The sequence below is a fragment of the Gopherus flavomarginatus genome, chromosome 19 (genome assembly GCF_025201925.1).
Source record: "Gopherus flavomarginatus isolate rGopFla2 chromosome 19, rGopFla2.mat.asm, whole genome shotgun sequence".
Classification (NCBI taxonomy): domain Eukaryota; kingdom Metazoa; phylum Chordata; order Testudines; family Testudinidae; genus Gopherus; species Gopherus flavomarginatus.
The window spans coordinates 24,979,421-25,005,807 of record NC_066635.1 but is presented as its reverse complement, the minus strand read 5'-3'; the positions used below and the strand labels follow the sequence as shown (position 1 = coordinate 25,005,807).

At 53.8% G+C, this 26,387-nt stretch overlaps 3 protein-coding genes across 6 annotated transcripts in view; 2 read left to right on the top strand and 1 right to left on the bottom strand.

The window, feature by feature from the left end:
• Positions 1–26,387, bottom strand: part of LOC127037570 (protein ABHD15-like) — a 48,808-nt gene that overhangs the window by 4,176 nt on the left and 18,245 nt on the right. The window contains exons 2-3 of one of the 4 annotated variants that reach the window (XR_007770393.1): positions 21,717–21,799; positions 3,167–3,412 (exon numbers count right to left, since the gene is read on the bottom strand). Coding sequence is in view for 1 of the 4 variants with exons in the window: in XM_050929472.1 (XP_050785429.1) it covers positions 349–753 (405 nt within the window). In the remaining 3 variants the exon portion in view is untranslated. Of the gene's footprint in view, positions 1–348; positions 2,176–3,166; positions 3,413–20,180; positions 20,310–20,517; positions 21,156–21,716; positions 21,800–26,387 lie in introns of those variants that run through there. The other 3 variants (XR_007770394.1, XR_007770395.1, XM_050929472.1) reach the window with 3 other exon arrangements.
• Positions 1–26,387, top strand: part of SERPINF2 (serpin family F member 2) — a 52,769-nt gene that overhangs the window by 19,218 nt on the left and 7,164 nt on the right. Inside the window, exons 2-4 of the mRNA XM_050929474.1 lie at positions 22,228–23,833; positions 25,089–25,152; positions 25,945–26,016. Of these exons, the coding sequence (XP_050785431.1) occupies positions 23,718–23,833; positions 25,089–25,152; positions 25,945–26,016 (252 nt within the window). The 5' untranslated portion in view covers positions 22,228–23,717. The remainder of the gene's footprint in view (positions 1–22,227; positions 23,834–25,088; positions 25,153–25,944; positions 26,017–26,387) is intronic.
• Positions 5,784–19,841, top strand: WDR81 (WD repeat domain 81). Its single transcript, XM_050929466.1, has 12 exons — positions 5,784–5,868; positions 6,781–10,385; positions 10,777–10,884; positions 11,120–11,310; positions 13,584–13,774; positions 14,109–14,274; positions 14,409–14,574; positions 14,924–15,622; positions 16,169–16,314; positions 16,540–16,719; positions 17,800–19,590; positions 19,637–19,841. Exons 2-11 carry the CDS (start codon positions 6,821–6,823, stop codon positions 18,124–18,126), a joined length of 5,739 nt encoding a protein of 1,912 aa, XP_050785423.1. The 5' UTR covers positions 5,784–5,868; positions 6,781–6,820; the 3' UTR covers positions 18,127–19,590; positions 19,637–19,841.

Genomic DNA, 26,387 nt, shown 5'->3' with positions numbered 1-26,387 from the left:
GCACTCACCCCCACTCAGCCTCACCCCAGACAGGCCACAATGCTTCCAAACCCTCCAAACAGCCCACTTCTGCCCTGAGTCGTCCCCCCCACATTGCTCTGCCCCTCGGGGCAGGGGTTGGCTCCATCTCTGCATTCTATCACTGTGTGTCTAAGAAAATTCTCTGAGCTGTAGCTGAAGGGGTCGGGGTCCCTGTTTCTACAAAGGGGAAAACTGAGGTGCAGGGAGGGGAAGTGACTGGCCCAAGGTTACTCAGCAACTCAGTGGCAGAACCGGGACTGGAGCTTGGAGGCAGTTCCTGGTGCCCAGCCCTGTTGCCTGTCACTGCCAGTCCCTCCCCCGCATTACCTTGCTGATGTTGCGGGTGACCTTCCCGAAGGAGTTGGGGACAAGCAGCAGGACGGGTGCGCTGCAGGTGCTGGATGTCTGCCTCCTCTCCTGCTGTGCTGGCCCCACTGCCCAGTCCAGAGCCACCAGCCCCTCATCACTCAGCTGCAGATAGGTCCTTACGAAATGCACCCTGCTATCCAGGGGCCCCATCAGACTGGCCAGTGTCTGCAGGGAGGGGAGAGCCCTCCATGGCCAGCTGGCTTCGCATAGGCCTTTCAAGGCCTGACACTGGCTCTCCAGGTAGGAAGCCAGCGCAGAGGGCTTGCAGACCAGCTGGGCCCCAGAGCTGCTTGGGACCCAAACCCAGACACGCAGGAGGATGAGCAGCAGGAGGAAGCCCAGCACCCCCGCCCATGGCAGCATGGCCGGGACAGTGCCTTCTTGGATCACAGGTCCCTGCTCCTCTACAGACTCTGGGGGTCTGAATCACACACAGCCCTAAGGAGAGGAAGGAGCTGAGCCCCGGGGCCCACACTGTCCAGACTTCCTCAGCAGACTTCCCTCCAGAGAGGACAGGTTTCTAGCATGGCAAGCTTCAACCTTCTGCTTTGGTAGTGAGAGAGGGCGGGGGTGGCTACAGCGTGTGAAGCAGCAGCCTGGAGGAGGAGCTGCGGCAGTTTCCGTGTCAGTCCCAGAAGCAGAGAGAACCACAGAGATCAAAGACTGTGCATTAAAGACTAACCCTTTGGTTGAGGGGATGGAGGATTTGGAGAGGGTGTGTGTGAAGGATGCTGTGGGGAGAAAGGCTTCACTTGGCCACTGGGGCAGGTGGCACCTCACCGCTCTGCACGCACCCCTCCGGGCACAATAGTGAGAACATCCCCAGTCCTAGGAGAGCAGGCAAAGCGAAGGGGAAACTTGAGGAAGACAGAGCCCAGGACACCCAAAGCAAAGGCCAATGGCTACTCTCTGCAGAAGGTTCAGCAGCCTGCAGCAGGACAGCCCTGGACACAGGCAGGGAAAGAGACATCATAGTGGGCAGGGTCTGGCAGTGGCAGCCCTGGGGAGGGGGCAGAGAATGATGCTGCCCAAGGAGCTCTGCAACTCAGAGCAACCTGTGCATTTGAGAGAATAACTTGTTTTCTGATGGAAGCCATGACAGAGGCTCAGTGATGCTGAACTGATGCAGGCCAGAGGCTCCATCTCCTGCAATTTCATGTTTAGCTCATGAGCAAATACAGAAGAGAAGAGGAGTTAACATTTCCAGTCCATTATTCTCAGGCTCTGGCCCTCAGCAGCAGCATTTCTAATGCTCCAACCCAGGGCTGGACGTCCAGGGCAGATGCGCGGGCAAAAAGCAGGATTGTTAATTGGGCAGTGCTTTCCAGCCCGCTCAGCGGAGCAGCCGAAATCCCCAGCTGCACTCACAGAGAATGGCTTCCCACCTCAGCAGCCCTGTGCAGAGGTGGAGAACCACCTCCCTCTAGGAGCACTGCTAGCCACATCTTTGCCCTACACACCCAGCACGCAGCTCACCCCTTGGCACTCACAAACCACCACACAGGCAGCATGACAGCTGATGACTAGACCAAGACAGTCTAGTGTGGACATAGGGCACCAGAGCAGCAAGAAGCAGTGTCTATCCCACCATCCTCTAAGGCATTTGGGTGCCTCTCATACACACATAACCACTGATGACATTCCACAGGAGAACCCTCTGATCACGCCTCCAATGCATGCGACAGTCCGGCCAAAAAGCAAACCTAGACCGGCTCCCAGGGACTAAATCCCTGGCTCCAAACCCCTCCACTCACAAGGCAAAAACCTTACTCCAAAGACCTTCCCAATAACCATGTCTTGGAGGCCTCCCAGTCAGGGTCCAGGCCAGGCCACAGCACAGAGATGGCTTTGGTAGCGCTCACAGATTAGTCTCTGTTGTCTGGTGGGAGAAACAGTATATAAGCGTGAGTGCGGTACGCAGGCATGCCCGAGACTGGGTTAAGGGTGCATGTGGGTCATTGGCCTTTCTGATCTAGGAGTGCTTTACTAGGCAGGCTTAATGCTCCCTGAACATTGCTTTGTTTGGAACGTGAATGAGAAAAGCACCTGAAGTGATGCCAGCAGGGGCACAACAACCAAGAGCTATTGATCTCTTGCTCCAGGCTATAAACTGATTCCAGGAAGGGGTCAGGCAGAAATATGTCCCCAGGGGACAGCACTGCAGGTGGATTAGGCATCCTGCACTGGCCACCATATAAGGTGGTCCAGTGCCCAAAGGGCAGGCCATCCCACACCTCTTCCTGCTGATCCCAATTGCCAGGGGCGGGGGGTGTCTATCAGTACCTGGGCTTCCCCTGAATGACACACCATGGTGATTTACAGCCTGTTTTGTCCCTTGTTTCTTCATTGACCTTCCTGCTGCCTTGAAGGTTGTTTCACCCCCACAAATAATTTACTCAGCAGAAGTTGCACAAGTCCCTTAATCAATATCAATGAGAACAGGTGCGGCCAGAGCAGGAGCTTGGGAACATGTGGCCACAGCACCAGATGCAGCTGAGCAGGTGCCACTGAGAGGTTGTGGGGCAAAGAAAGGAAAATTGCATCCCAAACCCCAAGGCCTAGGAAAGCAGGTGTGACTGGAACTGAAATACACAGACAGGGCTGCAGGCTCAGCACCATGAACTTAGCCCACCACAAATGAAACGTCTCATTAAAAGTAATCCACATCATGCAGTGTCTGACACTCCCCTAGAGAGGGCCCTGCCTACTCAGGGCTAATAGATGCTGCCTGTTTACCCTGGAATCTTTTCTTGCACTAAAACAAAAACCCGCTTACCCATTAAAGCTGACGTAAGCAAGTAAATAGGAAGCTGTCGTGGTTGCAGGGCCCTGAACAAGGAGCTCACAGGATGTGCTGGTGGTGCAGGGAGTGGATTCATGACACTGTCGCTCCCAGCTTCTGCTTTCTCTCTTCCTCTGTTTCTTTCTCTGGGCCACCAGGCAGATCCCAGAGCAGCTGCCACTCCACTTCGCTTGCCTCTGTCCCAGGTCCCGCAGTCAGTTCACAGGATCCCCAATGTCCCTAATTCAGGTGAGAGAAAATAAGCCATTGCTTCTCTGTGGAAGTGACTGTTTGTGAAAAGGGCTCTGTGCACACAGCATGGTACATGGCCATGCCACACACAAACAGCCTAGCTGAAAACATGGTGCTGTAGGACTGTGTCACACAGCCCTGCACTGCGCATGCAAATGAACATGCATCAAACTGTCTGCCTTACACCAAACCTTCCAACAGGTGAAACTAATAAAAACCCCTCTGCCTTTCATCAGAGGGTCTCCAAGTGCTAAGAGCCAGATGAGATTCCTTCCCAGCCCTGCTCAGCATCCCACTGGCATTAATTTGCCCCCAAATTAAAAGCTTAGAAAACCCTGCGGTGGGGAGGGAGGGTCGAGGGAAGGGAGAGAATATGGAGAACACAGATGGGTCAGTAGCCTTTATTTGGGTGGGGAGAAGGATATGTGCTAGATGTCCCAGGCTGAAAATCACTATTGAGGTGTCTGGAGAGCTCAGGACTGAAACTGCAGGGCCAGGTTGCAAGTCAGCGGTACCAAGGCATGCTGCAGAGTTGCGTGGGCGCTGTCTGGCTGTTTACTCTGACCACACCGCATCATCTCACTTCCCCACTTCCTTGCTGTGGATGGAGGAACGGACCATGTTGTTCTGTGCTGCTTTTGTTTCTGTAGTGACTTGACCACTTCTGGCCCAGTGTGGCTCACAGCCATACAACCCAATGGGTCCTGCACTAGTGTCTTGTTTTGCACAGCAGTCTCTCTCTATACAGCATCATCCGAATACTCACCCTTGCTGCGGCTTCTCATAGACTCATAGACTCATAGGTCAGAAGGGACCAATATGATCATCTAGTCTGACCTCCTGCACAAGGCAGGCCACAGAACCCTACCCATCCACTTTTATAACAACCCCTAACCTAGGACTGAGTTATTGAAATCCTCAAAATTGGTTTGAAGACCTCAAGCTGCAGAGAATCCACCAGCAAGCGACCCATGCCCCACGCTGCAGGGGAAGGCAAAAAACCTCCAGGGCCCCTGGCAATCCGCCCTGGAGGAAAATTCCTTCCCGACCCCAAATATGGTGATCAGCTAAACCCTGAGTATGTGGGCAAGACTCACCAGCCAGCACCCAAGAAGGAATTCTCTGCAGTAACTCAGTTCCCATCCCATCCAACATCTCCCCGCAGACCACTGAGCAGACTTATCTGGTGATAATCCAAGATCAGTTGCTCAAATTAAACTATCCTATCATAACATCCCCTCCATATACTTATCAAGCTTAGTCTTAAAGCCAGAAAAGTCTTTTGCCCCCACTATTCCCTCGGAAGGCTGTTCCAGAACTTCACTCCCCTAATGGTTAGAAACCTTGGTCTAATTTCAAGTCTAAACTTCCTTATATCCAGTTTGTACCCATTCGTCCTCGTGCCTACATTAGTACTAAACTTAAATAATTCCTCTCCCTCCCTAACGTTAACCCCCCTGATATATTTATATAGAGCAAGCATATCCCCCCACAGCCTTCTTTTGGCCAGGCTAAACAAGCCAAGCTCTTTGAGTCTCCTTTCATAAGGCAGGTTTTCCATTCCTCGGATCATCCTAGTAGCCTGTCTCTGGACCTGTTCTCTCCCTTTCTCAGGCCAGGCTGGGGAATGAAAAGACGCTGTCCAAGGTGAGGCAGGCCAGACATGTAGGGAATTGCTATTGGGACCTATCCGGCAGCCCTGTGGCGATGGCCCCAGAAGCTGGATAAAGGTGGAGGCTGCCATGCCTTTGGAGGGGCAGGGGGCCCTAGGCAGGCCGTTCACCTGGTTTTAAGCTGGCCACCCCTGTTTTGGGGAAGGTTGTCCCTGTCCAGCACCAGAAACGAGTCTGTTCAGCAGGATGTTGCAGAGCACACAGCTTGTGCCCAGCAGCCGGAGTGGGGTCACACGTGCGAAGTACTGGAACGCTGGTTTTCTGGGGCTGCACCCGTGGGCCCCCGGTGTCCAGGTGAAGGAGGTGGGCGCAGGGGCAAGCCTGTGCGGGAGCTCAAGGCTGAAGGGAAAGGCCCGGTACTAGCATTACCCAGCTGCAACCTCAGGCCCTTTGTATGCTAGAAATTAGGGTCCCCTGGGCCCGGAGCAGGGGCGGGGACCCAGAACTAAGGACGATCATAAGCCTCCCCGGTGGGCTGCTGGCGCGGGCCGCTTTCTGCGGCTGCTCTTCGCTCCCAAACACCGCGGGCCTCCCCCGGGCAGCCCTAGCGCGTCCCCAGGCCCCAAGGCCCGCCCCGGGGCTCTGCGCACCCCGCCGGGACATGGGGCCGGGCCCGGCGCCTCCGCCACGTGGAGTTTGTTTCCCGGAGAAGCGGCCTCATGTGACCAGCATCAGCTGATCCAACATGGCCGGGGCCCGGGCCGCCCCCGCCCGCTGGGGCTAAGGGCTCGGGCCCGTCCCAACCCGGGCAGCCCCGCGCCGCGGCCCCAGGTGAGGGCGGGGCCGGCCCGGTCCGGTCCCGTGTCCCCCGCCGGGCTCGGGGCTGCTGCTGCCCGCGGCGCGGGGGGGCCCGGCTCGGCTGCTCCTCGCCCCGCCGCGCGTCCCCTAGAGCCGCCGGCCCTTCCCCGGGCCTCGAGCCCAGGCTCCTCGCAGCCCCCGGCTGCCGCAGGGAGCGCCGGGCCGGGGACTGGGCTGGCAGCGACCGTCTTGGTGCGGGGAGCCGGGGCCGGGCTGGTGTGGGGCTGGCAGCGACCGGGTTGGTGCGGGGAGCCGCGGCCGGGGCCGGGCTGGCAGCGACCGCGTTGGTGCGGGGAGCCGCGGCCGGGGCCGGGGCCGGGCTGGCAGCGACCGGGTTGGTGCCGGGGCCGGGGCCGGGCTGGTGTGGGGCTGGCAGCGACCGGGTTGGTGCGGGGAGCCGCGGCCGGGGCCGGGCTGGGAGCGACCGGGTTGGTGCGGGGGGCCGGGGCCGGGCTGGCCTGTGTGCCGCTCCTGCCCAGGTTTAATGGCGCTGCCGCCGCCCTCCTGAGCGCAGATTGGCTAGCCCTGTGGCCATGGCAGAGGGGTGAGGCACCCGCCTCAGGCGACCCCCGTTCAGGAGCTCCTAGGTCTGTCTACACTGCGGCGGGGAGTGAGCTTCCCAATCAGGGCAGACAGACTCGCACGAGCAGGGCTTGAGCTAGTCTGGGAAAGGCAGAGGCTGAACTAGCCCCCAGCATGCTGAGCCACTGGACTCCCTGCTTCCAGCAGCGCTAGCCCCAGCCCTTAGCGTGAGTCTGTCTGCCTGGGCTGCCAGGCGTGTAGATCTGCCCTGTGACCCAGGAGAGTCAGAGAGCCCCAGGGGGATGGGTGGAATCGCAGCCTCCAAGCTGCCTGTCTCATTTAAAGTGTGTCTGTTTCCTGCAGAGACTGCTGAGCTGTGGAACTCTGCCAGTGCCTTACCAGCATGGAGTGCTTCCTTAGGAGAGTGGAAAAAGACCTGAATATTGACCACCGGCAGCTCACTGCTGCTGTTGAGGGGACCCATCTCATTGCCTTTGTCCCGGTGAGGTGGCTAGTGAGCCTGAAGGAGCGCAAGGTGCTGCCCACTCTGTGCCCCCGGCCTGAGGGGCTGAGTGAGGTGGAGGTGAGGACGTTCCTTCAGCACTCTGTGCAGAAGCTGCCTGCTGGCTGGACGAGAGTGGAAATCCATGGTCTGAGGAAAGAGAGGTTGGCTTATCCACTGACTCTGCACCACAGTGCGCAGGACGATCGGAACGGGCGCTTGGAAACACTCCATGGGTTCATGCAGAATGTTGCTTCCCAGAATTATAGAAACTTGTGGCATAGAGCTCACCGCCTGTATGTGCAGCCGTACTGTCATGCTCACACGCCACCCACAGTGCTGGCCCTGGACCTGCTCAGAGTGGCTCTTCAGAAGATCTATGGCTGCCCTTTTCTCCAGGTGGGTAGGAGCGTCCAGTATGCCTCTACTGGCAAAGACTGTTCTACAGCCACAAAGGGGATGTCCTCCTGCCCAAACATCCTCCAAGCAGAAGCTCTTCTGGAGTCAGCCAACATGCTATACATCATCTACCCGTATGTGCAGTATTGCTTGCATGACATTGTAACCTTCAGCCCTGCGAAGCTCACCAACAGCCATGCCAAGGTCCTTTTCATCCTCTTCCATGTCCTGCAGGCCATGAGGGCCTGTCACCAAGCGGGGCTGGCATGTGGTCCCGTCTCCCTTCGTGATGTGGCAGTTGATGAGAAGCTGTGCAGCCAGCTCAGAATTAACCTCCGCGAGTATGAGAAACTGGAGGAGGAAGAGAGGGATCTGAGAGCTGATGAAGAACAAAGGGCTGAGAAAAGCAGGGCTGTGGAGTGGACTGGGAAGGAGGCTAGGTGCATAGCTTGCCAGGAGGAGCTCAGGGGCCTTGTGCTGGATTGGGTGCATGGGCGAGTCAGTAACTTCCACTACCTTATGCAGCTGAATCGCCTGTCTGGACGGAGAATGGGAGACCCCAACTACCACCCAGTTCTCCCCTGGGTGGTGGATTTCACCACCAAAAATGGCAAGTTCAGAGACCTAAGAAAATCCAAGTTCCGCCTCAATAAAGGAGACAAGCAGTTGGACTTCACCTATGAGATGACCAAGCAGGCGTTTGCAGCTGGAGGATCAAGTGGAGAACAGCTCCATGTGCCCCACCACATCTCCGATGTCCTCTCAGACATCACCTACTACGTCTACACTGCCCGGAGGACACCCAAGGCTGTGCTCTGCTGTCATGTGAGATCGCAATGGGAGCCAAACGAATATCCAGCCAGCATGGAGCGCATGCAGAGCTGGACTCCAGATGAGTGTATCCCTGAGTTCTACACAGACCCCACCATCTTTAAATCCATTCATTCTGACATGCCTGACCTGGATGTGCCATCCTGGTGCAGCTCCTATGAGGAGTTCATTGAAGTCCATCGCATGCTGCTGGAGAGCGGAGAGGTCTCTCAGGATCTCCACCACTGGATTGACCTCACTTTTGGCTACAAGCTGCTGGGGAAGGATGCTGTCAAAGAGAAAAACGTCTGCCTCCATCTGGTAGACAACCACACCCATCTGACCAGCTATGGAGTGGTGCAGCTCTTTGACCAGCCACATCCCAGACGTATGGTGGGACTTGCATACGTTTCTGCTGAAGCACCAGTCATTGCTCGACCTCTCATCCAGAATGCCAGAGAGACAATAGTCCTAGAGGATGTCCAGGGTCAGATGGGTGATGGAGTTGATGGGCTGGTCTTGGAAGCCACACCTTGTGAAACCAGCTGGTCTGGCGAAAAATCCATCAGCGGTGAGGATGATTTGGAGCAAGGCACTGAAGCTCTGGATTCCATTCCTGCAGCTGGCAGAGCCGCTGACCAGCCCTGTCCCTGTACGCCTTCAGCTCAGCCCTCCAACCTCCCTGCCTACGCTACAGAAGGCAAAACCTCAAGTGTCCGGCCTAATCGAAGGAGTAAGCCTGGTGTGGCTCAAGCTGAAAGGGAAAAGATGAAGATTATGCTTCCTGAGGGTTTTAATCCTGTCCAGGCCCTGGAGGAGCTGGAAAAACTGGACAACTTCTTAGTTAAAGGCTTAAACAGTGAGATGGAGCTGATGGAGCAGCCGCTGATGGAGCTGCCGCTGGGCCTCTCAGATCTTTTCCAGAGAGACATGCAGGCACTGGGAGTTCTGATAGCTGAGGTTGTGTTTGCGCCAAGGGTACGCACCCTGAAGCCAGATGCATCCCTGCTGGAGCGGTTCCTGACCATTCGGAATCTTTGCCAGTATCACCCGAAGGAGATCCCAGCCCCACTCCAGCACATGCTGGATACTTTGCTGCAGCTGAACATGCCTGAGGGGAGACTTCTAAAGAACAAGGTGGCCAAGAACAGAGTCCAGCTTTTTGAGTACAACCCTGTTTCCCAGGGTCTCCCACCACCCAGCCCCTCGCAGTTCCTTAGCCCTTTCAGCTCAGTTGTTCCCTTCCCTCCATATTTCCCATCTCTGCACAAATTCATTTTCACCTACCAGTCAAAGAAAGTGGAGGATGAGAGTCAAGGCCGTGAGCTTGTTTTCCAGCTGTGCCAGCAACTGGAGGGGATCCTCTGTGAAATCACTCCTGAAGGCCTGGAGATCCTGCTGCCCTTCATCTTATCTCTGATGTCGGAGGAGAACACTGCAGTCTATACAGCCTGGTACCTGTTTGAACCCATAGCTAAAGCCTTGGGCCCCAAGAATGCAAACAAGTACCTGCTCAAGCCCTTGATTGGTGCATATGAGAATCCCTGCTGCCTCCATGGCCGGTTTTACCTGTACACAGACTGCTTTGTGGCTCAGTTAATGGTGCGTCTGGGGCTGCAGTCCTTCCTCTCTAATCTGCTGGCTCACATCCTGCAGATCCTTGTTGGCGTTGAGAGCTCCCAGGAAGAAAGTAAGTCCCTTCTGGGAACGGCAGAAGATGAGGAGAATGGAGGAGGCAGTCCAGTTTCCTGTGCGTTTGGGGAAGAGATCAAAATGGATGTGGATCATGGTTCCACGGCACTCGACCTTTTGGATTACATGTCTGGAGTCAGCTTCCACGACCAGGCCTATCTGCCAGAGAACGAGGATTTCCAGAGTGGCCTCTATGTCAGCGAGTCCCTGCAGCGTCAGGAGCAGGAGTTGCTTAGCCTCGGGCGGCTGAGTGACAAAAGCAGCGCCAGTGAAGTGTCACTGGGAGAGGACAGACCTGCAGATGGGGATTCCCAGAAGGACAGGAGTAGCCTGAAGTCTGTGGACAGCAGTCAGGACCTGAAGCAGAGTGAAGACTCTGAAGAGGAAGAGGAGGAGGTGGAAGTGGAGGAGGAGGAGGCCACAGTTGCTACAGAGCTTACCCTGTCAGGGGGCACTGGTGCTTCCATGGATGCTGCCCTGGCTGATGATCACAGTGAGCCAGAGGAGGGGGATGAGCAGGAGCTGCATGACCACTCTGAAGATAAAGAGCAGACGATTCTCCTGGGTAAGAGCTGCACTTAGATACTGTCTGTCTGAGGTGGTGAGTGCCTGGTGCAGCAATGGAAGGGGGAGATGGGAAGCCAGTCCTGTGCAGGAGGAGCTGGAACCAGCTCTGGACGTGCTCCTGGAGAATTCAGGAAGGTAATCAGAGCAAATCTGAACCTATCAAATGGAGACTTTAATAGGGTGGTAGATGGAGTCCTGATGTTGCTGCTTGGCTGATGTAGTTGGCAGGGTGCTTGACAGAAGCCCAAGTGATGCTGCAGGTCAGGAGTCAGCTATGTGGGGAGCTCTGGTGAGGACTGAGGCTCTAAGTGTCCCATGGGCAGGGTCTGGGCAGCTTGCAGAGTGGTATGTTATTGCTCCTTCTCCAATTCTGCGCTCTTGTTTTGCAGACACGGCCTGTAAGATGGTGAGGTGGCTCTCGGCCAAACTGGGCCCTACTGTGACATCTCGTTACATTGCTAGGAACCTGCTCCGTCTCCTCACATCCTGCTATATTGGTAATGTCTGTCCACCTGCTGTAGAGGTGCTTTGAAGGGCTGCTCCTCTGACTGTGCCACAGAGCAATATGCTGTGAATGCTGCCCTCCCCTGGAAGGTGCAGACCTACCTGCATGGCTGGAGGGTGGGGGCAGGGGCAGTGTGGACAGGCCCCGCATCTGAGTGTTGGGGTGGATGTGCCCTTTAGGATTCAGCACAGTGTCTCTCTCAGCTCACTGAGCTGTCTCTCTGGCAGGTCCTACCAGACAGCAGTTTGTACCAAGCAATGAGGAGAACAGTCCCCTGAATGCCGGAAACATCTACCAGAAGCGACCAGTGCTGGGGGACCAGGTGTCCAAGCCGGTCCTGGCCTGTCTCATATATATGGCATACCTGTATGGAGAGCCTGTTCTGACCTATCAGTACCTGCCCTACATCAGCTACCTGGTCAGTGCCCTGTCTTTCTCCTTTACTTGTAGCTGTTCATACATGTGATGAAGTGAGAGCTGCATCAAATGTTGAGCTGCACGCACACGGGAGGGATGATATACAGCACAGGCCCTTATCATGTGCCGCTGAGAGCACTGCTAGTCTCCAGAGCACATGCCTTCGCTGTGTTTAATCCTGGGCATTGTAAGCTGAGCAGTGTCCTACTGGGCTGCTGCTTGGCTGGGAGTTGGCAGGGAGAGCACTTTGCTGATGCAGCCAGAGCCAGAACTACCTGTTCCAGGAGTGAGTTCCTACTTCCTGTCAGTGATGCCCATGGGTGCAATGTAGGGATTTCCTGTTTGGAAACCCTCGCTCTCCAGGAGCTCTTGGTGTAAGAGTTCTGCACTCCGTACATGTGGGACAGGCCCAGGAGGGGTTGAAGGCGTCTGCCTCTCAATTCCCCATACTGAAAGATTAGGAAGATTTGCGGGCTTCTTGGTTTGAAATTCTTAGTTGCTCCTGTTGATTATTTGGCAAAGTGTTCAGTAGAGGTGATCAAAAAATGATAACCTGTTTAAAAAAAATCAACCTTGATTTTGTTTTGAGGTGTTCAAAACAGACCCATTTTTATTCTTTTAAATAGTTTGTTACTTTTCTACTTACAGACTCTTGCTGCATGAAGAATTTCAGTAACCATTTTCCTAACATTTTTTGATTAAAAATTGTGGGTGGGGAATGGCACAGCAGTTCATGAAAAACTTTGACAATGCTGATTGTATTTCTGTGGGGAAATTTGGTTTTGAAAAAAGGCCACTTTTCAATAAAAACTTTATGGAAACTTTCAAGCAGCTTTAGCATGCAAGTGGTCAGCATAGGAACCTGGGAGTCGCTGAGTTAACCCTTTTTCCCTACCAGCTGTCTGTGAGCCATTTGCCCTGGAGGGGATTCTCAATTTCTCCAGTCAGCTGCTAACATAACTCCAGCTGCTAACAGCTGATTTGCTTTAGCCTCTTGTCTGTCTGTCTTGCTCTCTCTCTGTTCTGGGAAGAAACATAGCTTATGATCGGAAGCTGCCACCGAGAATTGTTCCCATTTTCAGTGTGAACAGGTCTCTGCCCTTAGTCTTGAGTAAGAGTAGGGGTGGCCAGCCTGTGGCATCGGAGCCACATGCAGCTCTTCAGAAGTTAACATGTGGCTCCTTGTATAGGTGCTGGCTCAGGGGCTGGAGCTACAGGCACTAACTTTCCAATGTGCCAGGGGGTACTCACTGCTCAAGCCCTGGCTCTGCTCCTATTCCACTCTTTCCTCTGAGCCTGCTAGGCCCTCGCTCCTCCCTCACCCCCACCAGCCTCCTGCACCCCATGAAACAGCTGATCAGGAGGTGCGGGGATGGTGGGGAGGCACTGATCGGCAGGGCTGCCGGTGGGTGGGAGGTGCTGGGAGTGGGGATCTGCTAATGGGGGGCTGCTGACGTATTACTGTGGCTCTTTGGCAATGTTCATTGGTAAATTCTGGCTCCTTCTCAGGCTCAGGGTGGCCACCCCTGGGTAAGAGCATGGTTTGAAGGGCGGATAATCTAGAAAGGATGCCTTTGGTGTTAGCATTATTAAAAGCTTTTCGATGTAACTGTGGCCAGAGCTCTGCTGTAGATAGTGCCCTTAAGGCAGAGAAAATGGTCACTTACATTCCAAGTCTGACCTCGGGGGTTCTGGGCAGAGGCTGCTCTTCCAGCTCTGAAGCATGCTGGACTGGCCCCTCAGAATGGAGCAGGTCCAGGAGCTGGCACTGAAATCCTATATCACTCATTTGAATGACACTGGCCCAGGAGTCCGGTTCCCAGGATGTTCTGCTAGTGTCCTGGCATGGCCCAGTGGTGCTCAGGCCTGTGCGCTGGGCAAACTGAAGGCTGGGGCAGGTCAGGGCATCCTTTTCTCTCTGCTTCCTCCACTCAGACTCCAGGCCTTAATGTCCTGCAGGCAGACACTGTCTGTACCATGGAATTGAAGTTCTTTGTTCTCACCACTCTCCCTCCTCCTGGCTTCAGGGTCTTTCTAGCAGATGAGGGCTTTGGGCTCAGCCTCTCCCCTGAAGTCTGCTGGTCCCTGGTGGGGCTCGGTGCTTGAGCAGGGGTGGGAAGCTCCTCTGGAGGCTGAGAGGTGCAAGCATGAATTCCTTGGGAACTGCTCCAGAATGTGGCTTGTCCAACCTATGCAGGGAGGCTGGTAACCACGGGATGGGAGGTGGCAATGGAGAGAGCTTACGGCTGCTCGACTCTTCTTTCTGCCCTCCAGGTTGCCCCTAGCAGTGGGGTTGGCTCTGGCCGACTAAACAGCAGGAAGGAGGCTGGGCTGCTGGCAGCTGTGACTCTGACCCAGAAGATAATCGTATGCCTTTCAGATACCACCCTGATGGACATTCTCCCTAAGATCAGCCAGGACGTCCTGCTCCCAGTACTGGGCTTCCTGACCTCGCCTGCCATTGGGTGCGTGTAGAGAGCCACCACTCCCAGGGACCAATCGGCACCCACCAAACTCTGGCATTTCCTCTGCCTGGTGTGGATTAAAAAGTCATGTGCAATCTAAAGGGTTGGGATAAAGCTCTCCTGGGCAGGGGTGGGCTCAGGGCTATGGGGGCTCATGCTGCCATTCTGCCCCATCCCTCCCTGGTGGGCTCTCCTTATGCCAATCCTGAGTTCATCTCTCTGGAGCTCTCTGACAGTGCTGTCCCTCCCCTATGCACCTGTAGGGCAAGAACCACTAAATGGGTGCACACTGTTGGTCTGTGGGGCGGGATGGTGACTGATGTGTTCTCTTCAGTTTCCCTAGTGGTGCCCAGGCCCGCACTGTCCTGTGTGTTAAGACCATCAGTTTAATTGCCCTGATCTGCCTGCGGATTGGTCAGGAGATGGTGCAGCAGCACTTGAGTGACACTGTAGGAACCTTCTTTGGGGCTTTCTCGCTGCTGCACGAACTGCAAGAGCAGGTTAGTGACGGTCAATGGCTTCTGTCTCCCTCTTCCCCATGGGGCTGTGGGCACAAGGACATTGCAGCCCTTGGTGCCCATGGCATGCGTGAGGGGCTGGTCTCGCTGGAAATCATCTGTCTTCTCTTGTTCAGGGTCTGTCTTCAGAGTCACTGAGCCCTGGTGAGATGCCTGAGCTGGAGGTGCCCTTCTCAGATGGGAGAGTGCTGCCCCTGGACCCCGCCACGCTGGCAGAGTTACAGAAAGTTTTTAGCCCAGAGATGGCCTACACCACCTATGTCCCCTTCTCTTGCCTGCTAGGTATGCTTCAGCTACCTCCTCTCTGCTGCTGGGGCCTCATGCCAACAGTCCTTGCCTTGCACTCTGTGTTACATGCCTGGCCTGGGGTCCAAGTGCAGCATCTGCTCTGTGCATGAGCCTTGACAGACAGGAATAAACCCTTAGGACATCATATGGGCCTTGCCCTTCCTGTAGGGGATGGAAGATCTCCCTGCCCCTCTGACCAGGAAGGACATGTAGGTGATGGTATCTGGAGCGGGCCCTGGGCCAGCAGAATACTAGATGCTCTGTGAGCCTTGTGCTCTTGCTGAGGGAGATGGGGAGGCTGGGGAGAGGTTCCTTCTCCTAGAGCTGTGCTCTGTACTTTCAGGTGATGTTATCCGGATGATTGTCCCTAACCACTTGCTGGTTGGGGGACTGGCCAACTTGTACCTGGAGAGCGTGAACCCAAAGAGCCTGCCTTTGGTCAGTCAGGAGCCAGCACTGGGCACAGCCTGCTTGGACCAGGATGCCCGAGGCAGCGAACCCAGTTCCGATCACCATGAAGACAGTCACTCGGGCACCTTTGGGAGCATGCTGGTGGGAAACCGCATTCAAGTCCCTGCGGACACACAGCATGCGAGTTCTGGCTCGCTCTGCTTCAGCCTCAGAGCTGATGGCTTTTGCCCCTCTTCTGCCAGTGAGGAGAATGCCCTGAAGCAGGATCTGCCCCGCAGTGCCCACATGCTGTGTGGGAACTGGCTGGCCTACTGGCAGTACGAGATCGGGGTAAGCCAGCATGACCCCCGCTTCCACTTCCACCAGATCAAACTGCAGAGCTTCTTGGGGCACACGGGGGCCATCAAGTGTGTGGCACCACTCAGCTGTGAGGACTTCTTCCTGAGTGGCAGCAAAGATAAAACTGTCTGCCTCTGGCCCCTCTACAACTCCGGGGATGGCACCAGTGAGACGCAGCCACGGCTCACGTATGCTCAGCACAAGAAATCTGTCTTCTACGTGAGCCAGCTGGAGGCCCCGCAGCAGGTGGTGAGCTGCGATGGTACTGTTCATGTCTGGGACCAGTTCACAGGTGAGGGGGCGTCGGCTGGTGCAGTGTTTGTAGAGAGGAGAAGCCAGGAGAAGAGTGAGAGGCTGAGCTGTACTCAGCAGGTCAGCTTACACTTACGGAGAAGGACCAGGCTAAATCTGTACATCTGCACCTATAGGAAATCCAGCCCTGCCCTCTCCATTTCATGAGGAACAGCTGGCTGGGGCCTCTATGCAGAGTAAGACAGAGTGATTCTGTTCTCCTCCTGCTCCTGGCAGAGTCTTACCTATACGACAGAAGGGGTCCCTTGCTCTGAAGCAGCAAGTTTAGTCTGCCACTAGAGGCAGGAGACTGGAGTAGAGGTGTCCTGGGTTGCTGGTTCCAGATGATTTTCCCCTAGAGACTGCTCTGTTCCCTTCCTTCTCCCTCACCGCCCTCCTGACATCATGGGTGTCCTTGCAGCAGTGCAGTGATGAGATGCACACAAGGACTGGAATTGTCTTTTGGTTCCAGGAGCAGTTATCCTGCCCTGCTGCTGTGAGGTAGGCAGGCTGCGCTGGTGCACTCAGCTTGTTGTTCTTTTCAAAGGTAAACTTCTCCGGACTTTTGATGCATTGGACAGCAAAATTCCCATCACTGCCGTGACCACCATGCCCTCTCCCTACAGCAGCATCTCTGTGGCCAGTGCAGACTCTGTGCTGCGCTTCATTGATCACAGGAAGCCAGGATTACAGGTACCGGGGTCTTTGCTATCTCTAGACGTTGTGGGCCACCCTCTCCCTGACCTGTACCTACCTCCCAGGTGCTTGTATGACCAGTTATTGCTACTCCCAGTCCGTGCGTGCCTGGGTACCCACAAGGGGAGGCTGGTGAGCTAGGCCTGCCATCCAGGCCCTCCCTGCATCCTCTCCTGTCACTCAGTAACTGGGGCTACTCCTGCCTGTACCTGTCTCCTGTAGCACGAGTTCCGCCTGGCCAGTGGCGTGAGCGCTGGGCTAATCCGCTGCTTGGCTGTCAGTCCCAGCGGGCGCAGTGTAATGGCTGGCTTCTCATCTGGATTCATTGTGCTGTTGGACACCAGGACTGGGCTCATCTTGAGGGGGTGGCCAGCCCATGAGGGAGACATCCTGCAGATAAAGGTGAGAGGCTGGAATAGGGCTCAGGCTGCCCTGCACGTGGGGGACCACAGACGGCGCTAAAGGCTGAGAGCTGGCTGTGCGGATCCTGCTGAGCCTTGCGGCAGTGGAAAAACAGGGCTGTGGTGGGGTGTCCTGCTGCCGGTGGCTCCTGCAGTATTCAGAGGGCAGTGGGTAGACATGCCCATTTGTCATCTTTCCCTCACTCCTCAGAAGTCTTTTCAGCTCTTGGATGACTTATTTTTTATATTAAGGCCACCCCTGTCGTGCCCTTCCCAGGGCTTTGCCTTGGGATTGGGGCTGTCAGTGACTTTTGGTGCACTAGGTTCTTCCAGCTCACGTTCTGTCTGAGCCAGCAGATCCCTGGTCTCCTTGCTGATGAGCAGGTGTGGACATTGTGAGGGGCAGGCCATACACATGAGCTGGGGAGGATGGGAGAGTGCTGCTCTCTCCCTGAGGCTTGCAGCCCCTCCCTGCTCAGGACCTCATTCTAATGAGTAACTCTTGTCCATATTTACCTGCCCTGAGGGAGCAGCACTGGCGTTTTTGTGTCCTTGACCCAGTTCAGGTTAAACAAAGTTCACCTGTGTGGGTTGTTTACTCTCTCACTGCACTGGTAGCCAGAGTGCAGCGGCCCCAGCCCTTTGCTCTCCTCAGTGCAGTGTGTTGCATGGTCTCAGCTGGGCCCTGAGCAGGGTTGTGCTTTGGGGACCTGGGCTTGGGGAGGAGAGAGTCTGGCAGTGGTGCCCACTCTGTGATAGTAACAGGCTGACAGAGGAAGGGGCAAGCCCCCGATGTGCAGGGAGAGGGCTGTCAGACAAGGCAGAGATGAACGCTGTAGTTAGTCCCTTGGGAGAATGCCAGTTGCCAGACTGCACTCATGAGCCTGAGATGGGAGGGTGTCTAGGACTGACAAGGTTTTGCCAGCAAGAGATGCTGTAGGTGACCTGGTGAGAGGAGCTCAGTGCTACTCCTGTTTGCAGGGTCAGCATCTTGTGATCTGGGGAGAGAAGAGCTGGGCTCTCAGGCAAGGGGTGGTCTTAGTGCAGAAACACTGATTCATTGGCACTTTCTCTCCTGCAGGCTGCAGAGGGCAGTATGCTAATCAGCTCATCTTCTGATCACTCCCTGACTGTCTGGAAGGAACTGGAGCAGAAGCCTTTGCATCAGTATAAATCTGCTTCTGACCCCATCCATGCCTTTGACCTCTACGGCAGTGAAGTGGTGACCGGCACTGTGGCCAACAAGATTGGCGTCTACTCCATGCTGGAGTCATCAGCCTTCCCTACCAGCACGACCAAATTGAGCTCAGAGAACTTCCGGGGCACCCTGACCAGCCTGGTTGTGTTGCCCACTAAATGTCATCTCCTCTTGGGTTCTGATAATGGAGTGATACGTCTCCTGGCATAGTGGCCTCCATGGCCTATCTGCCTGGTGCCCTGTGCAGTCAGTTCCACTAGCTCTGGTAGTAGCACGTAAGGCCAATATCTTCACTCATGGGGGAAAGGAGGTGAGGTATTTCTCCGGGATACAAGATACAGGGGAGCATACTTGTTAAGGAGTTCTCAGTAAATCATCCCCAACCCCTGCCTGCATTTGAAAAAGCCATAATGGAGGAACCTCCACTGCTGCCGGGAGAAATCTGGGCATTGCAGGGCAGCATCAGCTCCCTGCAAGAGGCCTGGAGCCTTCCACACCGTGTGTGCCTGACTCGCCCAGGACTGAGCTGCTCTCGAGAGAAGGGTAGACTCTGGGTGTTCTCCCGCCTCCCTCCAGCACAGGAGTGAGAGGAAGCGCTTGGTAAGAGAAACACAGCCGCTGCCCTCCACACTCTAGCCCAGAATTGCTGGAAAGTCACAAAGGGGTGGGGCCAGCTGAGCCTGGGAACTGCCTGGTTTTGGGCATGCTCGCCTATGGGGCCTGTAGGGCACTGAGCTATTTGGTTGTCCTGGAAGGTGAGGGCTGAAGGGACATGGGTTCTTTTTCTCAGTTTGTTTTATAGTCTGCTGCAGTCCTATTAACAACCCCACCCCTGCCATGGCATCCATCTGGGAACCCTTCCCAGCACCCACTGTGGCTTCTCGTTGATCCTAGGGCAGTGGCAGGTAGCCGAGCCAGCCATTTACCCCCTCTTTGAGGGTGGGAATGTGCCTACAGAGGGGTGGGGCAGCCCCAGCTGCCAGGGAAGGCAAGAACTAGACCTGTCTGGGGGGTTTCAGGCTCCCAGCCAGGCCCTCTGCCCCGAATCTCTGCGTGCTCCTGGAGTGGGGGGGGAATGTACGTCTTTCCCTAGCTCCTGTCCCAGAAGAGGCATATCCATGTTCCCCGTGATGGCAGGGAGGGGATTTCTTTTGCGTGCTCTGGAATGAGGCTGTTGGCTGCTCCTTTCGAAGGCAGGGCCCCCTCTGAGCTGGGTGGAGTTCAGGCTCACCGAGGAGGGCAGCTTGAGCCTCTCTTTGCTGTCATACCTCACACTCTACCCTACAGGTTTAGGACAGCGAGGGGCAGGACCCAGCATGCCTTGCACCCACAAAGTGCTGCCCTCTGCCCCAGAACTCCGTGGCTAGAACAGCCCTCTCCAGGCAGCAGTGCTTGAGTTGTGTCGGGGAGGAAGAGGGCATTCCCTGGGCCCATCAGTGAGGGTAGCTGCCTGTCCATACCCCATGGCTTCGTTCTCCTGCAGGCTCCCTCTCAGTCTCTTGAGCTACTCTGAGACTTTGCAGAATGGTGCTGAGGAGTTGGGAGCCTGATGAGAGGGGCCTGGCCTGAGATTAACACTCCACCTGGTGGAGGTGGAGGGAAGGAGACTGGGCAACTCCTGCTGGCTCTGGGTGGAGCTTAGGGACTGTGGGGAAGGGCTGTCATCCTGCCCAGGTGGGAGTCCCGGGGCTGCCCAGGTGGGAGTCCCGGGGCTGCCCAGGTGGGAGTCCCGGGGCTACCCACTGCTGGTGGGGTGGGTCTCTACTTCCCACTGCCCTATGCTTGCAGATGGAGGGTGGGGGAGATGAGCACTTAGTCCCTTGCTCTCCCTCCATTCGGGGAGGGGAGGGGAGCTCTGTCCTTTGTTGCCTATTAACCATTTGCAATAGATGTAATATTAATTCCAATAAACCCTTTGAAAGAGACCATGAGAGGAGCCTTTCTGTGTGTGGTGCTGGGTTGTGCGGTGTGGCTGCATGCATGTGCTGGGGCAAGATGGGCAGTAGTTTTACTTATGGGAAAAGGATGATGGCCTCCTTACGCACCTTTCTGTAACGCAGGAAAAAACCTGCACAGGCCTGGGGGACATCAGTCTGAGTGACACATGCTGGTGTTCTAATGCTGCTAGTACTAAAACATCCTTGGGACTTTCTAAACATTCCTAACTCAAAAACTTGCAGTCAACGTGGGAGAATTCTATATTAGACCTTGTCTTAACAGATAGAGGAACTGATCACAAAACTAAAAGTTAATGGTAGCTTAGGTGGGCATGATCACGAGTTTATTGTCCTTGCACATTATAAATGTGACGAACTTCAGACCAGTTATATATATTCTTGGTACTTTAAGAGGGCCAATTTCACTAAGCTGAAAACAAGTATGAACCAAATCACCTGCAAGGAAGAATTTAATCAGTAAACAGTGAATGATAGTTGGGAATCATTTAAGAACCCCTTAGTAGATGACCAAAAAAAGCCACAAACCAGGAAAAAAGGCTCTGCTGATCAAAAAACTGAATTGGGTTAGAGAGGAAGTGAAGGCAGCTGTAAAAAAAAACAAAAAAACAACTCCGTGTGTGTGTGTACTTTATATATAATAAATGGAAGAGGGGAAGCTGTTAGTAATATAATTTAGAAGGTAAGAACTGTAGAAAATTGATAAGGGAAGCCAAGGTATGCAAGGAGAAATCTATGGACAGCAATGGACAAGGAGTTTTTTAAATATACTGGAGAAAAAACATGATGCAGTCTCATCATAGGGTGATGATAAAACTCTTTCCAGTCCACTCGTATCTCTGGAGGATGTTAAACAGAAGCTACTACAGTTAGGCATTTTAAAATCAACAGGTCCAGATAACTTGCATCTAAGAGCTTTAAAAGAGCTGGATAAGGAGCTTGCTGGACCATTAATGTTGATTTTTCAAAATCTTTGAGTACTGAAGAAGTTCCAGGAGACTAGAAGATGACTAATATTTGCCAATTTTTAAAAAGGGTAAATGAGTTAACCTTTTGGTCTGATGTTGATCACAGACAAAATAACGGAGTAGCTGATTATGGTAGTCAATTAATAAAGAACTAAATGAGGGTAATGTAATTTAATGCAGATCAATACAGGGATTATGGAAAATAGATCTGGTCAAACTAACTTGATATCTTGTTTTGATGAGACAAAGTTTGGTTGATAAAGGTCATAGTGTTGATGTAATATACTTGGGCTTCTGTAAGGTGTTTGACTTGGTACTGCGTGACATTTTGATTAAAAATAGAACAATATAAAATTAACATGGTACATTTTAAACATTAAAAACTGGCTAATTGATAGGTCTCAAAATGTAACTGTAAATGGAGATTTGCTATCAAGTGGGTGTGTTTCCAGGGGGGTCCCACAGGAATTGGTTCTTAGCCCTATGCTATTTAACATCCTTATCTGTGACTTGGAAACACAAAATCACTTCTGATCAAATTTGCAGAAGACACAAAAATTGGAGGAGTGGTAAATAACGAAGAGGATAGGTCACTGTTTCAGAGTGATCTACATCGCTTGGTAAACTGGCCGCAAGCAAACAATATGTGTTTTGATATGGGTTCATGTCAATGTACACATCTGGGAACACAGAATGTAGGCCATACTTAGAGTCCCCCATCCCACATCCTGGGAAGCAGTGAGTGAAAAAGATTTGGGGGTCGTGGCGGCTATTCAGCTGAATATGGCTCCCCATGTGATGCTGTGGCCAAAAGAGTTAATGTGATCCTGGGATGCCTAAACGGGAATCCCAAGTAAGAGCAGGGAAGTTGTTTTACCTCTGTATTTGGCACTGGTGTGACCACGGCTGGAATCCTGTGTCCAGTTCTGATGCCCACAACTCGAGAGGGATGTTGATAAACTGGAAAGGTCAGAGAAGAGCCACAAGAAGGTTAACGAATGTGTCTGATGGGGATAGACTCAAGGCACTCAATCTATTTAGCTTCACAAAAAGAAGGTTAAGGGCTGACTTAATTATAGTTTATAAGGACCTACTTGGGGAACAAATATTTAACCATGGGCTCTTCAGTCTAGTAGAGAAAGGTCTATCATGAGCCAATGGTGGAAGTTGAAGTGAGACAAATTCAGACTATAAATAAGTTGGAAAATGTTAACAATGAGAGTAATTAAGCATTGGAACAATTTACCAAGGTTGGTGGTAGATTCTCCATCACTACAAATTTTTAAATCAACATTGAATTTTTTTCTAACAGCTCTGCTCTAGGAATTATTTGGAGGCAGTTATCTGGGCTGTGTTATACAGGAGGTCAGGCTCGATGATCACAACAGTCCCTGCTGGCTTTGGAATCTATTAGTCTATGGGTGGAAATGGGTGCTGCATGTTGTGTGTGTTTGGGAGAAAGGCAGGGGGTGTAGCTGGATGGTGGAGGCGCTATGTGTTTGAGGGAAAGGCAGGGGATGTACCTGGGTGGTGGAGGTGGTCTGTGGCTGTGTTTGAGGGAAATGGGGTTGTTGGAGAGGGTTGCAAAGTGACTACTCTGCAGCCAACAGTTTCTCTGCTCTAGAAGTGACTTGAAAAGAACCAAGCCAGCTCTCCTCATGTAGGCTGCACTGACGGAAGGGGTGCCGTTGAGCAGCCCTCTGCCTTGCCAACTTGGAGTAGGTTGTACTGCTGACCCTTGTATCCAACTTCTACCTCAGTATGTTCTAGAGCACCTTTCCCCCTCCCTGGCCTTTCAAAGCAGCTTCCCAACAGAACACTGACTCGTCCCAAAACAGTCTTTGGTGACAGTTTTCAGGACTGTCTTGTTTTCACCTGTTCTACCCTCCCCAACCTCTTAAGGCTTCTCCCTGTAGTCACTGCAGGGGCCAGGACCTACTCCAGGGTGTATGTGTGTGGGGAGGGGACAGCAGCCCTCCTGCCCTCGCTCGAAGGCTCTAAGCCTAGACTCAGCTAGCACAGCCCTGGCTCAGGCCCTATGGTCCCATTCAAATTCTCCACCCCTCTAGCACTCTAGTCCAACAGTGATAGTAATGCATGAGGCCGCATCACCCCCAGAGACAGGTGAGGATCATTATCTCCACTGTACAGAGGGCAAGCTCAGGTCAAGGTTATAGCGAGCCAGTGAGAGTGCCAGGATGGAACCCAGGATTGTGCGCTTCCCATCAGACCATCCTGCCATGTTGGAGTCAGGGCTTTTCTGGTGTGCGTGTGTCAAGGGCTCACAACACTGTTGCTGGTGGGGAAACACAACTCTTCTAGGCATGAATCTGCTGCTGCCTTCATGATGTGTGGCACGGCCCAGAGGGTGTCAGCTCAGCCCAAGCTGAGGCCACTCCGCTTCCTGCTTGGACACACTGCAGCCAGCAACTTGGGCCCTGGCCATGTGTCAAAGGGCGACATCCCATGTTTTCTGCAGCAGGAGGAGAGGCTGGGATAGATAGACTAGCAAGCCGAAGTTTCTCGCACAGAAAACTCTAGGAATAGTGGCAGTGAGAGGAACCCAAAAGCCATTAAATCCCAAACCTTGGCTCTCCCGTTTGTGGCCAGGTGTAAAGGTTCTGCACTCCCCCACAGGCACAAAGGGGGAGAGACTCAATTAGACAAAAGATTCCACTTGTTACTTCTACTCTTGGACTTTCAGGAGTAACATAAGCTGGTAAAATCAGGGTCACAGCTGTCCTCGGGGTGCAGCGACCTAGAGCCCCACAGAAAAACACCAATTCGCTCCATCCCAGAACAAATGTTTAACCGGATGTACAGGGTCAATATTTGCTGAAAGGGAAAAATCTTCAAATAAGGGGTGGTGCTGAAGGTCATGCCTGTCGCTGCCTGGCAAGCGTGGGCTGGACAAGGGGCTGCATCTGTCCCATGCAGAGCCATCGGCTGGGTAGAGAGGGTGCCTGCACCAACAGAAATGCTTAGCAAACCGAGGTAAGGGGCAGAGGAACTTGGAGCAGGGAGGATTTGGCAATAAACTGGGGGGAACTGCTCCAGTGCGGGGGGGCACAGTGTGAAATTGCCCTAGTGGGTGGGGGGTGGAGAATTCAACAATGAGCGGAGGGCCAGGGGACTCAGGGATTGGAGTTTGGGGTTGCATGTGGGGCCAGCTGTTGGATTTTTTTCTGGGGGTGGGGGAAATGCCCTCCAGCTCTTCACATACGATTGGAGAAGGGCTGCAGCCCAGCTTTTCCAGGTTAAGCTAGGGACTGCCTGGCAAACTGATGCTTCCCCCCAGGAATTCAGTTCTGTTCTGGGGGTGGTGCTGGGTGTTTACCTGATCAAGGAGTAGGAGAATGACTCCCACTAGACCAGGGTGAGTGCTTGGGGCTGGAACCGGGTCCCAGCGAGGTGTAGGCCAGTGAGAGTGGGCAGGGCCATGCCTGAGGCACTGGCAGGGAGCCTGGCCCCCCAAGTGACAGGAACAAGAGTGTATCAGTGGGAGAGGCAGTGCTTGCCTGTAAGGGGACTATGTGAGTGGCGGGAAAGGGAGGGCTCTGTGCTGCAGGCCAGCTATTGAGGGGGCAACACTAGTGATCAGCTCTGACGTTGCACTACCCATCCACAACCCTCTACAGGCAGCACCTGCTGAATCCTTGCAGCTCCCTAAAAGGCAGGTCAGTATCACTGTCCCCCATGGAGGCACAGAGCAGCAGCAGAGCTGGGACTGTCTCTGACTGTCAGCCAGAGGCCTGTCCCTTATCCTCAGCTTTGTGTGCATGGGCGAGAGTGGAGAAGCTGGGCCTCCCCCTGGGTTGTGTGGGACAGATTTCATGTGGGAATCATTAGGCAACTGCAATTTGCTCTTCAGCCAAAAGAGGGTGAGAGGGGTTAGAAATGCAAGTGTCCAGGGAGAATAAACTCCTGCGCACAGCTACAGCACTGCATCAGTGCTGGGTCCTGGTCAACTCTCTGGCTGCAGTGCCTTGGTGTTGGGCCTGGACTCCAGAGCTGCTTCAGGGACTGTTCTCTTCAGCATCATTCACCTTGCCGCTGCTGTCTCCCTGCGTTGGTTTCCCAGCAGTTTGTGTCTGTTCCTCCTGGATCCTGCTTTCCTTTCCTCTCCTCTGGGCTCATAATCTGTTGCTGTTCTCATTGTAATAATGGGCGGGCACAGTACAGGCACCCTGGGAGCAGAGAGGACCCAGGGAGTAGCTTGTGAGTGTCACTGACAGCTTTTGTATTCCAGAAATACCGTGATGCTGCTCTGGGGTCTGCTGCTCTGCTTGTCCACTCTGCACGATAGCCCAGGGGTAAGACACAGGCACAAAGCACTGCCTTCACCCGTCCTGCAGGACATCTCCTCTGTCAGCACACTCTTCACCCCAGTCAGCCGGGGGCAGTGGCAGGAACAGGGCAGGCAATGCCAGGCTGGATTAGAACAAGGCTGATCTCCAAATGGCTGGCACCAGATGCTTCTGAAGAAATCCCCAAACAGACTACAGTGGAATAACCTGCCCCCATGGGACGCTGCTTCAGCACCCGCTCAGTCAGTTGTTGGCTCCTGCCCTGACACACAAGGGCTTATAGACCTCGATTTCTTTATCCAGTCTGATGTGACTGTGGATGTGCTCATGATCCAGATAAATACCCCTGAGCTTGAATGGTATCAAGTGGCTGTGAGTTACAGGAGTTCATCAGGAACTGTGATTTCATCCATTTGCCTCCTTGCTCTCATGAGAGCAGATCTAGAATTGCTCAATCTATCTTCTATCCTAGCCACTGTTCTGCATCCCTCTCTCCTGTTCACTCTCTAAGCTAAACAGTCCCAGTCTTTCCAATCTCTCTCTAATCATTTCCATCACCCACCTCAGGACTTCCACTTCTGTTATATCCATTCTACAAAGAGGTTAGAACCATCTCTGCTTCAGTCAGCCAAGGGAACCACATGGGACGTGCTAGTCTCTGGCCCGGTTTGGAGGGACATGGCAGGAAGTGAGCCAGAGGGGAGTGATTTCCTCATGCGAACCTAGAGGAAGCTATTTGGTATCCATCTCTGGCCTCTTCCCTTTCCCCCAACTCTGACTCAGTTAATTTCCTTCCAGGTTCCTTTGGCACATGCCCTTGAGCTGGAGACTCCCCCCTCTGACGACACTGCCCAGCAGGAGAGCCCTGCGGTAAGATGTGCTGAGGTTACTCTGGGGTATTTGTAAAGCTCAGCTTGGTCTAGTCCTGCCAGTGCCACCTTCAAACACATGCCAAAAATATGGGGCTGTCCAACTTCCCTGTGTACAGAGTCTGCCACATGCACAGCATCCCAAATATGGTTGGGCAGGCCAGCTCAGCTGACTTTCAGTGAACCTCACTCCAACATGCCAGTTTGAAAATCCCAGCCTGAAGTGAGAGCCCAGCATATGGCATAGGTCAGTGGCTCTCAACCTTCCCAGATTTCTGTACCCCTTTCAGGAGCCTGGTTTGTCTTGTGTACCCCCAGTTTCACCCCATTTTAAAACTCCTCATTTACAAAATCAGACACAAAAATACAAAA

Bases quoted from the DNA above. Each gene is read 5' to 3' on its own strand.
- WDR81 (XM_050929466.1), top strand. From the start codon at position 6,821: ATGGAGTGCTTCCTTAGGAGAGTGGAAAAAGACCTGAATATTGACCAC. The intron at 13,775-14,108 runs GTGCGTGTAGAG...TGTTCTCTTCAG, and splicing joins CTGACCTCGCCTGCCATTGG to TTTCCCTAGTGGTGCCCAGG. The intron at 16,315-16,539 runs GTACCGGGGTCT...TGTCTCCTGTAG, and splicing joins ACAGGAAGCCAGGATTACAG to CACGAGTTCCGCCTGGCCAG.